The 13,199-nt window shown below is 35.5% G+C and overlaps 1 protein-coding gene across 2 annotated transcripts in view; it reads left to right on the forward strand.

Moving 5' to 3' along the window:
• Window positions 1–9,120, forward strand: part of LOC129278008 (mitochondrial adenyl nucleotide antiporter SLC25A24-B-like) — a 29,466-nt gene extending 20,346 nt beyond the window's left edge. Inside the window, exons 6-10 of one of the 2 annotated variants that reach the window (XM_064110536.1) lie at window positions 2,374–2,526; window positions 3,074–3,181; window positions 4,934–5,101; window positions 6,950–7,097; window positions 7,687–9,120. In XM_064110536.1, the coding sequence (XP_063966606.1) occupies window positions 2,374–2,526; window positions 3,074–3,181; window positions 4,934–5,101; window positions 6,950–7,097; window positions 7,687–7,859 (750 nt within the window). In that variant the 3' untranslated portion in view covers window positions 7,860–9,120. The remainder of the gene's footprint in view (window positions 1–2,373; window positions 2,527–3,073; window positions 3,182–4,933; window positions 5,102–6,949; window positions 7,098–7,686) is intronic. The other variant, XM_064110535.1, reaches the window with a different exon arrangement.
• Window positions 9,121–13,199: the final 4,079 nt, after the last annotated feature.

Genomic DNA, 13,199 nt, shown 5'->3' on the forward strand with positions numbered 1-13,199 from the left:
TTAATATTAGTTACTGGCTTACTGCTTTGTCATTGTCTAGAGTGGAAGTTCAAGAATACTGAATGTAAATATTTACACCCATAAATAGGCTTCACTACAACAATATAAAGCATGGTTTCCACATGTGCCTTTACCTTATAACCTACTTGTACATATACATGTATACATATACAAATGTGTGAAATTATAAATGTACAACAGCTTTGGCAACTCTTTTATATACATATTTTGTGAAAGAAATGGATAAAGAGAACAATTGTAGGCGTAGCTTAAATCAAGGTTCCCCAGAGCTATCTGCCCTTTGGAAAAATTGGTAATGCCGAAAAAATGTCTCTGCCGGGAATCGAACCCGGGCCCCCAGCTTTGAACGCCGGTGCCTTAACCACTAGACCACAGAGACGGGTTAGTGGCTAGGGCGACCCCGATAGGTGGGTTTTGAACAATGACAAGCCGCCATGGCGGCTTGTCATTGTTCAAAACCCACCTACACCCGACAAAGGAAATTATAATTGGTATAGTGTCGAAAATCTGTCTATCTGACGGTCAATCGGATCGGAGTCGCCCTAGCCACTAACCCGTCTCTGTGGTCTAGTGGTTAACCCTATAGCACCTGAACCGCCCGAGACCGCCCTTCCTATTACACACTGAACCGCCCTTAACCGCCCGTACGTTTTCTTTGCGCTAGTATCTCTTGTCTATGATTTACCGTGGTAATATTGCGTGTGCATACCGTATAGGTTGGCTGCTATATAGATCTGCATAGAAAAGTGTATGCTCCTATTGAGTATAATAGAGAAAAACCGATTGACATGCATCGGTGTGTAGCAAGTTCCAGACTGTTGCGCAGTCGATCTCAGCAAAGATGGCTCCGTCCATGTCTCGGAAAACCACTTACTTCGCCGAAGAAGCTCGGGCGTTGCTATATGTTCATCAAAACGTTGGATATCACACAGAGTGACATCTAGATGTGAGTTGGAATTAATTTTTGACATATTTGATCCAAGATTTGGCGAAAACTTTAGTATTCTGTCAGTGATACTTTACATTTTTTTGAAGGCGTGGGACTGGGGCGGCTGAAACCCGAACTTTTTTTTTTTTTTCTTCTTGCTCTGCAAACGATTGTCAAAGGTAAATATTCGTACATCTGATTGAACTTTGCCATGTACCATTCTATTCAACAGGTCCTATGCTACAAAATAAATATAACTTGTAATGAACAAAAGTAAATTTATAAAAAACTATTTCAATTTGTTTGAAACAATGCCTACTTATTACCAGTTTTATTGTTTCCTCCAGTGAGTAATTGCCATTATGCATAGGAATCTGTAGGTGCTATAGGGTTATGGCACCGGCGTTCGAAGCTGGGGGCCGGGGTTCGATTCCCGGCAGAGACATTTTTTCGGCATTACCAATTTTTCCAAAGGGCAGATAGCTCTGGGGAACCTTGATTTAAGCTACGCCTACCATTGTTCTCTTCATCCATTTCTTTCACAAAATACATATACACTCTATTTAATAGGGCTACACAATGGTATTGAAATAATGTGAGACTGAAAGTGCAATGGAATATTTATAGTACACGATAGATCACGTCTTGGAATAATAATGTTTCAGACAAATAAATTGGTGAGAAAAGCTTATAAAGCGACCAGAGCCGTGATCCTGGGGGGCTTGTTTCATAAAGAATTTGCGATTGTGATATCTTTGCAACAATGGTAAATAACATTGCAACAGGGTTAAGAAGCCAATCAAAATCTGGGTTTTCTTGGCAGTTTAATGTCAAAGCAATGATGTATTCATTCAAGTTCAAAGTTCAATTATACTCCCGTTCAACTCAACAATAATATCAACGTGAATCATTACATACTGTAGTACAGGACAATACAAATGCATAGTCAATACATATGATAATAATAATAATAATCAGCATTTATATAGCGCCATCTATCTAGAAATATTCTATTCCGAGGCGCATTATTATCATTATTATTACCCCGGCTTTAGCTCGAGCTGCCTTTCAGCGCTCATGCATTCAAGGAATTAATCCTGCCGGGTAATCATTCACCTCACCTGGGTTAAGTGCAGCACAATGTGGATACATTTCGTGTTGAAGGAAAGTACGCCATGGCTGGGAATGAACCCACAACCCTCTGTTTCAAAGTCAGAAGACTAATCCACTGGGCCACAACGCTCCACATAATAAACAAGTATAATATGTATTCTTCCATCTATATTTTTATAAAAAGACTGGGTAGGAAATTGAGGGATCCACTAAAACACAGTTGTTGAGTGTGCAACTTTATATTCAGATCCCTATTATATGAAATGTTGTATTAAAGCAGAATACAGTATGGTTCTTAATTTTTCCTGCAGGTCATAGGTTCTAAGAAGCCCAATGTAGGTATATTAGATGGTTTCAAGCACATGTACCGAGAAGGTGGTATTACATCATTCTGGAGAGGAAACGGTATCAATGTTATCAAGATTGCTCCTGAATCAGCCATCAAGTTCTTTGCATATGAGAGGGTAAATAATATCAATATAATAATAATGAAAGTACCTGAATTACGTAATTTGAAGGATTGAGATGAATTGTTCTGTCTCCTGAGTAATATTTAGTTTACAATCAAACCATGGCTTTGAGTTAACTGGAATATTTTTTCCCCAATTATTTTCCTTTTTCACTTTTGTTTTCTTTGAAATATCCTGAACAAAACTTAAAGACAAAACACAATAGTAAATTTTACATTCTCTTTAAAAATGAATAAACCCTTTTGTCCGTATTGATCAATAGTTAAATGTGCTTTATGAGTGTAAATCATGTTTATATAGACTATAATATAAACCTCATTCATTATGGTCTACTGATGAAAAAGAAAAGCAAACAGTTGGAATAGGTTTGTTATTTGATGAAAGTAATATAGATTTATTTTTTTCAGACATTTAATTTTTTTTATAATAAGATTTTATTTTGAAAAATTGTGAAAAAAAAAACATTCAAGTTTTTATGCAGTTAACAAGATCTATTTCATTTCCTTTTTTCAATGATTATTATTTTTCATTTATATCTCAGATAAAACGGTTATTACACACAGAAGGCAAAGAATTGAAGGTGTATGAGAGGTTTGTGGCAGGAGCATTAGCTGGAGTAGTAGCACAAACTTCAATATATCCTATGGAGGTAAGAACAGGATTATTTCATGTTAATAGGGGCATTAGTAAAAACTATCAACCTAAAAGTGTATATCCCACTGGGGGAAAATCACATAAGAACGAAGATAGGGATGTAAATCTTATATAAATATTACTCATTGCTAATGGAAGTAGTATAAATTATTCACCTTACTTTGTAGTTTGTATAGTACAGGATTTAGAGTGGTTAATGTTGAATAGTAAGAAGTTTGGCTGCATAAAGCCCCATAGTAAGAACAATTATTGAGCAGTATGTATCACCGTCCTATAGAGGGAAGACTGAAGACTGTAGAATATAACTGTAGAATAAAGCTATACTACCCTTTTCTTTGAAGTAAAAAAAATCCTTGAACATGAATCTACATCCTTTTTATTCCAGTGTCAATCTGGCATGTATCCAAATTGCTTCACTAAAAATCACATGTTCCCCTTCTCTGTTGGAGAGCAGCTTCCACATGACTATATAGTCTTCTACAGCAGACTCTAATAGAGTTACTGCCAGAAGTCTAATTTCTTAATGATAATAATGATAATAGGAATAATGATAAAAAGATAAAAACATTCAAAAGGATCAAGAAAAGAAAGAGAAACAAATTGAAGAATTAATGTAAGATAAATACTTCAAACAAAATGTGAAAAGCTGGTCTTGTTATGAGACTAATCTTCTCAGGAAAGCTTCCTCTATCAATGAAGTCATAAGGTCATGGAAAGGACGTCAGAGGGGGTGTGTTCTTGTAGTAATGTACACGTGTGAAGTATAAAGTCTCCTGTTGTATATTCTGGAAATAAGACAGGCCTTAGTTCATTATGAGAGGAACACAGGAGCACTCTTCTCCATATTTGGTTTGTAATATACCCCCCTCCTTCAAAACTATACCGCAAACATTTCACCAAAATTGTCTCTGATACAATTATAAAAATTGCATGTGTAAAGTTACCCCTTTTCTCCTTGAAAGATGTGTTATACGAACAGTACATTTCTATAAATATGTTTCCATAGTGTAATAGAATGTCCAAAATAAAAGAGATTCATATTGAATGGATCTGTAATACAGAGAGGAACAGGTTAAATATATTTCAAAGTCTGTACATTTTTGGTTATGGTGGTTTTTCTACTATTTCCTCTTGTACGATGTACAGACCTATAATAGAGGAACTTCCTTTCGGATAGCGAAACCTTTATTTACTTTACACCATAGAAAGTTCTGCTTTCTGGCTATTCTTTTCAGAGAAGTGGTTTTCAAGGAAAAAGAAAAACACTTGTGTATTTGTTTGCATGTCATGGTATAGGGAAGTGCAATACACTCGCTGTCTATTTCACTTTTGTCTCCTGAAGAACACAAAGAGTTTTGGTCTTCAATAAATTCAAGACTGAGAATGAATGAATCTACATTCATTTTACCTAATTGATCACTTTAAAATAGAAATGTATGCTTGTTTATTGGTAGTATTTAATAGTGAGTATGTTCTCTTCTTTAGAAGTACATGTAGTGAGCAATAACTTATCACATTGAACTCACAGGCGAAGTCAAATAAATTAATTGTGTAAAAAATGCCTTCTTTTGTTTCTCTTATATAGTAAAATTAGTATTACTTTCAAGTATAGCATGGATTCTGGTAATTTGAAATATCCTTTCAGTATTGAAAGGGTAAACACAATTTTTCATTTGCACGCTGTATACTTTTCCATAGTTATTCACCCCCCAATTGCATTTTTTCTTGTACCCGTTTTGTCGTCAAGGTATTGAAGACCCGACTAGCAATCCGCAAGACTGGGCAATACAAGGGTATCTTAGACTGTGCAGTACAGATCTATAAGAAAGAAGGTTTCCGATGTTTCTATCGAGGGTACATTCCAAACTGTCTGGGTATTATCCCATATGCTGGTATCGACCTGGCAGTATACGAGGTGAGAAAACTTTTCTAAACATTTGTACCTCAAGAAGAGATGCTATCAATTGTGGTAAAAATTTCAAAATAAGTTCTAACAGAAATAAAAAGCATTCTTTATTTCACAATCACACGAAATTTTACCTGCTTTTGGTATGCTGTCGCATGCTAGGCTAAAAGCTTTGTGAGACCTTTGTCGTAGCTACGACAAAGGTAGCCTAGCAAGCGAAGGCTTACCAAAAACACGTAATTTTTTTCTGATTGTATGATAATAAACGTTTTTGGTCATGTTTACACACCAATCAGAGAAACCTTTTCAGTGGTCCAAGTTTAAACAGAATCCAGCAAAACAATGCTAAATTGTCAATCTATCCACTGCCAACTCGTCCACTCATCACGTGATCTAATTTCATTTAGTCTAATGCCATTCCGTCTATCAACATTACGTCTAATAACCATCTGGTCCACTAACCATTTGGTCCAATCATCACTTCGTCTAATCACCAGTTCTTCTATTACCATTTCGTCTCAGAACCAATTGGTCTAATATTTTTTTTAATTTTAATTCATTTTGCCCAATTAACACTTAATCTAAATTAGACCAAATGGTATATGGACTAAATGGCTATTGGACGAACTGGTTATTAAACGAAATGGTGAGTGGATGAAATGGCAATTGGACCATGTGGATATTGGACGAACTGATGGGAGACCAAATGATAGTAGACGAATTGGCGATTGGACTAATTGGCATTGGACCAAATGAAAATAAACCCAAACCAATCACGCAAGAATTTGTATACATGTATGAATAAAAAATGCTGATGAATCAGTGAGTTTCTGCTGTATATATATGCTGCTAGGTATTATTAATGTTAGGCCTGTATTTTTGTTGTATTTATTTTTGTTCACATTGAAACAGCACTCTAAAAAGACATTTTATTTTTAATATTGCTATTATTACTTGGCCTATTGAAGTCAAGGGTTCCATGGTAGGTAGAAAAATGGCAACTTTAAGATGATCACAATCTTTGATATGTAAAAGGCCCCTAACCTTTGACATTATTACAAATGATTGATTACAAAATAATGCACTGCATAAGGTGACCATGAATAATTTGCTATGTGCAAGCAAGACCAGGGGGGCCGTTTCATAAAGTTGTTTTTAAGTTACGCATGACTTTATGCAAGACTGGTGACCTGTTGTGCATTCCCTATGTTGCTGACTTTGGGCCAAAGAACCTGGCCGGTATTCATTTCGACACTTAAGCAAAAATTTCAAGTAGTATACTAAGTATTTTGCTTAAGTAAAATACTTATTCATCTGTGGTATTCAAGTACATTTTTTGCTAAGTTCTTTGCTTAAATCTAAGTCAGCCGCTGACCAGACTTGTGTCTGGCTTGCATGCAGTTTACAAACGTGATACGTGCAGTCATACATTCTGCGCACAGATGGATACATACATTGTGTGTTATTTGGCTCAAATTGTATGACGTCACAATGGTTAAGTATTTTGCTTAAATTTGGCTTGATAATGTAAAATACTTAGATGTGATCCGAATACGAGCATTTGCTTAGCCAAGTAAAATGCTAAGTAAAATACTCACAAAATCAAGTGAATACTCAAAGTCATGTGTAACTCTATGAACAGCTAACTACTACTCAGATTGTGCTATTACCTACCAATAATAATTCAATTTCTTTTTCATGAAAATAAGTTAACCAGATTTCTGAGCTTTGAAGAATTATCTGTACTGTTTTGGCTCTTAAAACTTCTATTGTGACGGACACATAATCAGTAGTGTACTATATGTTATTCTGATTCAAATAATGGTTAAATAAATAATGTTTTTTTTTTTTTTACAGACGGTGAAGAATTCCTGGATAAGGAACCATCAGGATTCACCGGTCCCAAACACTGTGGTCTTACTAGGATGTGGTACCGTCTCAAGTACATGTGGGCAACTAGCCAGCTATCCTCTCGCTCTCGTTAGGACTAGATTACAAGCACAAAGTAAGTACTCTGGACTCATTAAATAGCACTTATCGTACACTTGCATACATGTAAATCTACCTTTCATAAGTAGAGTGTCCCTCTTCACATCCCAAGAACATTCAAATCGATAGGGGATGGGTCATTTTCTGTGTTTGCCCCAAAATTTCGGAATGATAAATATAAACAGTGCCCTTCGATTTTGTTCAAGAAGATACTCAAGTCTCATTTGTTTTAACATATTACAATTAGTATTTTGTTTTGTGTAGTTTTATTTTGAGTTTTTACCCATTGTATTTTGTTTTGTCTTTTTGTATAGTGCTTTGTAACTTACGAAAAAGCGCTTTATAAGAAGTAATTATTTCTATTATTATTATTATTGTTGTTATTATTTTTATTATCATTGTTATTTGTATTTTAATCATTCTGCTATGATTTTTATTTTTGGTTGAACATATGGATTATGATTTTAACATATTGCGCTTTTTTATTTTTGTTTGCCTCCATCTGTCTTTCTTGTCCCTCTTTCTCTCTCTGTATCTTTCTCTCTCAACCTCTTCCTCTATCTCTCTTTCTCCCTTCTTTCTCTTACTCTCATTATTATATGCAGCATCAAAAACAACGACTATGGGTAGTCTGTTCACAGACATCATCAAATCTGAAGGCTTTAAGGGACTCTATCGTGGTATCACCCCCAACTTCATGAAAGTAATACCAGCAGTTAGTATTGGTTACGTTGTCTACGAGAACACTAAGACTCTCTTGGGTGTCAAAGCAGTCTGAGAAATGAGACTAACAGAATAGGAATTGTGCAAAGAAGTACAGTTAAGCCATTGCTTCTTGTAGGCTGTTGGTGAGGGTTATGTAAGCTTTGGGAAAGGTCTGGATTCTTTAGTCAACGGGAGGCAATGGGGTTTATTTGCTGCTGGAGCAGAGCTGTGGGTGTGGCTGTACGATTGCTTTCATAGAAGACTGTGAATGTTAGGAGACATGAAGATTGAGGAGATACAGTGAAGGCATGAGATGAGGAGACATTTAACGTGTGTGATCAAGTGAATGACGATGGCTTTATACTGTCAGCAAAGTAGGATACAGAGAGCCTCTCAAGCTTTGGTTGAATGCAATGTAGGAGTGCTTGCCTATTTCCACGGAGTTATAAATCTGAAATCAGTACATCATCAAAATAATAGATGACTCGTGCCAGCTGTTCAAACTGTTAATTTTTTGAAGTATTTTGTTTTGTTTTGTGTTAATGTTACATAGTTTTCCCTGAAAATACTGTTCCAAACAAAATTATTATACTTCATTAGTGTACAGCACAATGATCAGGTAAAACTACTATTCTCTCACATTTTTTTATTGGCTCTGAAAACTTTCAAAGCAAATGTGGAGACCATACCATATGTGTTTTGACTTTTTCAAGTGAGAATTAAAAATATCATTGTTTTTATTTCAAATCCCCTCTTTGAGTGCCCCCCCCCCCTTATGCCCACTTTCAAACAACTGAGAACTTACAGTTTGAACAATGCACCCATGTTGTTTCTTTTAAGATTGGGGATAGGTTCTGAAAAGAAATTACATGGTGAATGAAATTGTAAGGTGTATTTTGCTAGAATCTCTATCTTTTAGTATGTTGGTGGGGCCCTCTAAGAAGTTATCTGATTTGGAATGGTATGAACAAATATGAGGAAATCTTAAAGAAAATAGATTTTAAAAAATGGTTTCTTGATCAGTCAGTACTATGATTTTATAGTTCTTCGTTACGTCGAATCCTGGGCCATCTTACAATGAATTGCAATCTGAGCATGGGGGGTGTTTCACAAAGATTTAAGTAGAGTCACACTTAAATGATGCCGCGTATAAGATATGCAACGCAAGATCTTATTAATTAATATGCAGTAGTGCGCGTCCTCTTGGCATGATCTGACCAATGCGGTCTTGCCTTTTATAACACCCGCAACTAGGCATTTGAATGGGACTTGTAAGTCATAGTTAAGGAGAAATATATTGAAAATCGTAAAAATGGAGAATCATATATCAAATCAAAGGAGAAAATAAGGAGAACACGATGGTGTACATCATTTATCATGGAGACCGATGGAACTCAGTTAATTGATAGTTTAAAGTTCTCTCTCTGAATGCTTCAAACACGCAGAATTACGTCCGCGAAATTGGGGATTTTTTATGACGTCACTTTCTGTACGAGAGGCGTGATTGGCTCTCCCACGTGAAGCTCCACTTGCATGCAAAACCTGTTGCGAGGGTACGTTTTCTCCACATTGTCACTGAATACTTCGATCACGAAATGAAAGAAAACCCATAATTTTATCTAGATTTGGATTTTCAAATTGATGATTTTGAAGATGAAGAGAATGATGATGAAGTGAACAACAAAGTGCTAGCTACACCGCGCGTGCCAAATTGAATTCACGAAAATGACTTACCACACTGTCCAGACAGAGTCTCTTACTTCTGTGACTATGAAGAAGGAAAATAATGATAAAACTGTACTTACAAATAAGTGAATGTAATCCGAACCTGAAGGCAAATCAACTCAACGAATAGCAGCAGACGATATGCACCGCGCCGATGATAAACTTCATGTGGCTGGGATAGATTGTCACTCGTTCTGTTAGATGTAATTTTTATCTCATTAATTTGACAAAATTACGAAACTCGGGGAATTATGTACCTATATAAAAATATAGTAACATCTCGTATAATTTTTAAATTACGATAAAACGTTTTTTGAAGGAAAAAGTTGAGGTAAATTAAAATTAGATGTAAAAGATCCCCAACATGCGTAGCTTGATTGAGAGCTGTGCAACACGTGCATAGATCTACTCTCTCAGCCAAGGCGAGCAAGCAATACGGCATGTTTGTGATTTTGATTACGATCACATATACGAGCTTTTAAAAGGTTTTATCATAATTTAAAAAGTGATACGAGATGTTTCTATATTTTTATATAGATAAATAATTCCCCGAGTTTCGTAATTTTGTCAAATTAATGAGATAAAAATTACATCTAACAGAACGAGTGACAATCTATCCCAGCCACATGAAGTTTATCATCGGTGCATATCGTCTGCTGCTATTCGTTGAGTTGATTTGCCTTCAGGTTCGGATTACATTCACTTATTTGTAAGTACAGTTTTATCATTATTTTCCTTCTTCATAGTCACAGAGGTAAGAGACTCTGTCTGGACAGTGTGGTAATTCATTTTCATGAATTCAATTTGGCCCGCGCGGTGTAGCTAGCACTTAGCAGCTGCATGAGTTAGGTAGCGAATCGGCATGTGATCGTGTTGCAAGTTGAATTGTCCGACTCCTCATCATCGATTCCCCCAATTTACCCCCAACTACGTCACTTTGTTGTTCACTTCATCATCATTCTCTTCATCTTCAAAATCAACAATTTGAAAATCCAAATCTAGATAAAATTATGGGTTTTCTTTCATTTTGTGATCGAAGTATTCAGTGACAGTGTGGAGAAAACGTACCCTCGCAACAGGTTTTGCATGCAAGTGGAGCTTCACGTGGGAGAGCCAATCACGCATCTCGTACAGAAAGTTACGTCATCAAATTCAAGTTAATTCAGAGACCGATGCGAGGCATATTTCGGAGAGGCATTTTGAGCGTTTTTAATCAGCGATTTTCACCTTATGTATTATTTTCGTTATTTTTGAATGACCCACTGATAATCCCCACATCATTACCTTTCCATTGACATATAATAAGACCACATTCATAATCAATATAGTTCTCCTTTAAATCTTTATGAAACACCCCCAGGGCAATTAAGTTTAATGGCTTAATGTAGGTGCTTACCTCAACCATGTTAATGCCCTAAAAAATTCCCTATTGTGGAAGTTTTGATGGTAAACACCATGTATGTAGTCCTGAAAAGGACTGTTTGTTTATCTTTCTTGGTTGTTTGATAGCTCTTTAAAAATTCCCTATTATCAGCAGCGGTTCTTCCCCAAAAAATCCAAAATTGTCTGACAACCACTCCTTAGGGATGGATTACTGCAAGGACTGGTTTCAATAGATTAAAATCAAACTGAAATTGATCTCAATCTCCATCACTAAATTACACAATTTGAGACCAAAATCAGTTTGTTGATTTGAATATAGTAATTCTTTGTAAGGCAAAGCCTGTGGTTCCCTTGATACAAATATTAGCAATTAATCACAAATCTGCATTGGTCAATCAAGATTGTTTTCCAACAGTCTGTTGACCAATCATGATGTTGCTCAATTAATTGCACTCTATTTAATTTATAGACATCATTATTTTCGACACATGATTAGTACAGAATACTGCTTGGCCTTCAATGTTTCTAAAATCAACTAGTTTGTGAACAAAACACACATGTATGCTGGCTGTTGAGGAAATTATAAGAAACTTCTTGGATTTAGCATTTGCCTCTTCATTGAAATGAATGAATAATTGAGGTGGTTAGTGGAGCAGATGTTGAAAACAAATTGTAGATGAGCACAATTACTATATGATGTAGCATTAACTTATTCTCTCTTATTCAGGTAGTTGAACTTTTAAGAAATATGGGATGTATATTTCAATTATCTTATTTAAGATATAATGTTAACTTGTATTCCAAGAATATATCTTGTAGTAGTTATTAGGCAAATAGCTGTACACTAAATGCATTGAATATATGCAATATTCAGTCAGGGGTATTATGGTTAAGTAATATGTAAGAAAAAGATATTGAAATTTATCTTGTATGTCACTATATGTATAGAATTATGATTGACTTGCATGGAACGGAAATACTAACAGTAATATTCTATATATATTTATTTGTTGGTATCGTTAAAACAAGTTCAGATGTATGTTTTTATTTGTTTTGTTTTGTATAAGCAGTATGCAGCAACTCTCGTGTGCATGATATTCATGTGGACGACTATAATAATATTCTCATTCTGATTCTGGTCAGTAGATTCTAGCCCAAGGAAGTCTTGTATGACCCTTATTACCTTGTGGTCAATCTTTTATACATCTTTCTGTTTATTCAGGGTCCTGTTACACAGCGCTTAGCAATGGATCGAAGGGATGATTTTTACAATTGATCATACACAATAGTCAATGCAATCGATTGTAGAAATCAACTCCACAATAAATTGCTAAGCCTTTTTTTTTGGGGGGGGGGCTTTTTAAGGTTGAAGTGTGACTACCATGCTTATGTAACACACAATCATTTTGATTAATATGCAGTAGGGTATGTCCTCTTAGCATAATTTGATCAATGCGGTTATGCCTTTTATTCGGCACGCAACTGGACATTTAAGTGCGACTCTATTAACTCTTTGTGATACACCCTCCTCTGGTCATTATCTTTTTTTAAAACATAAACACTGTCAACATTTTCTGCCCCTTCTATCTCCCTCTCCTCTTCCTCCCACCTCTCTCTCTCTCTCTCCTGATAACCCCCCCCCCCCCCTTCTTTTTCTTGTTCCATTCTCTCCTTATTAGCAGCTTCCCCTATTAGCATTCTCTTGGAAAGAGATTTTGAAAAATAATAGGCTCCAGTTTTGAGATATAGCTGCAATAATAGCTTGATAGCTGGAACTGGGATGAATTATGTTCATGGTTATTGTGAATCAACAACTAATTTTACCACTTCTCATATGTTGCCACTTTTTCAAGGTTCATGTTATTCTTTATATGCAATTTAAACAATGCCTGTTTTAGAACAAATACAAAGTTTTTTTTTATATCAAATTGAATACAAATACCTTTGTTGAATGATTATTTGCTATCACAAAGCGTCGGTTTGAATACTTTTTAATTTACCTCCCCTTTCCCTCTTTTTCTTAAACAAAAAATAATATATCCCTCAAGATCATTTGATTGTATTCCAGGAATGTTTGTATAATTTTGCATAACAGTTTGTTTTTTACAAATTTTCGTGTTTTCTACAAATGAGTTACATTTCATAGCAATACGATACATGTCTTTTCAAGTGCTCACCATTCAATCTATTTATGTTCATGTGTTCCCTAACATATTGAATAATTCTTAATGGTAATTATATTTGTTTATTTGCTCCGCCCTGCAGTTTTGCTGGCCAATTACCCTTGTTCTGTAATACCGGACAT

The sequence above is a fragment of the Lytechinus pictus genome, chromosome 15 (assembly GCF_037042905.1).
Source record: "Lytechinus pictus isolate F3 Inbred chromosome 15, Lp3.0, whole genome shotgun sequence".
Classification (NCBI taxonomy): Eukaryota; Metazoa; Echinodermata; class Echinoidea; order Temnopleuroida; family Toxopneustidae; genus Lytechinus; species Lytechinus pictus.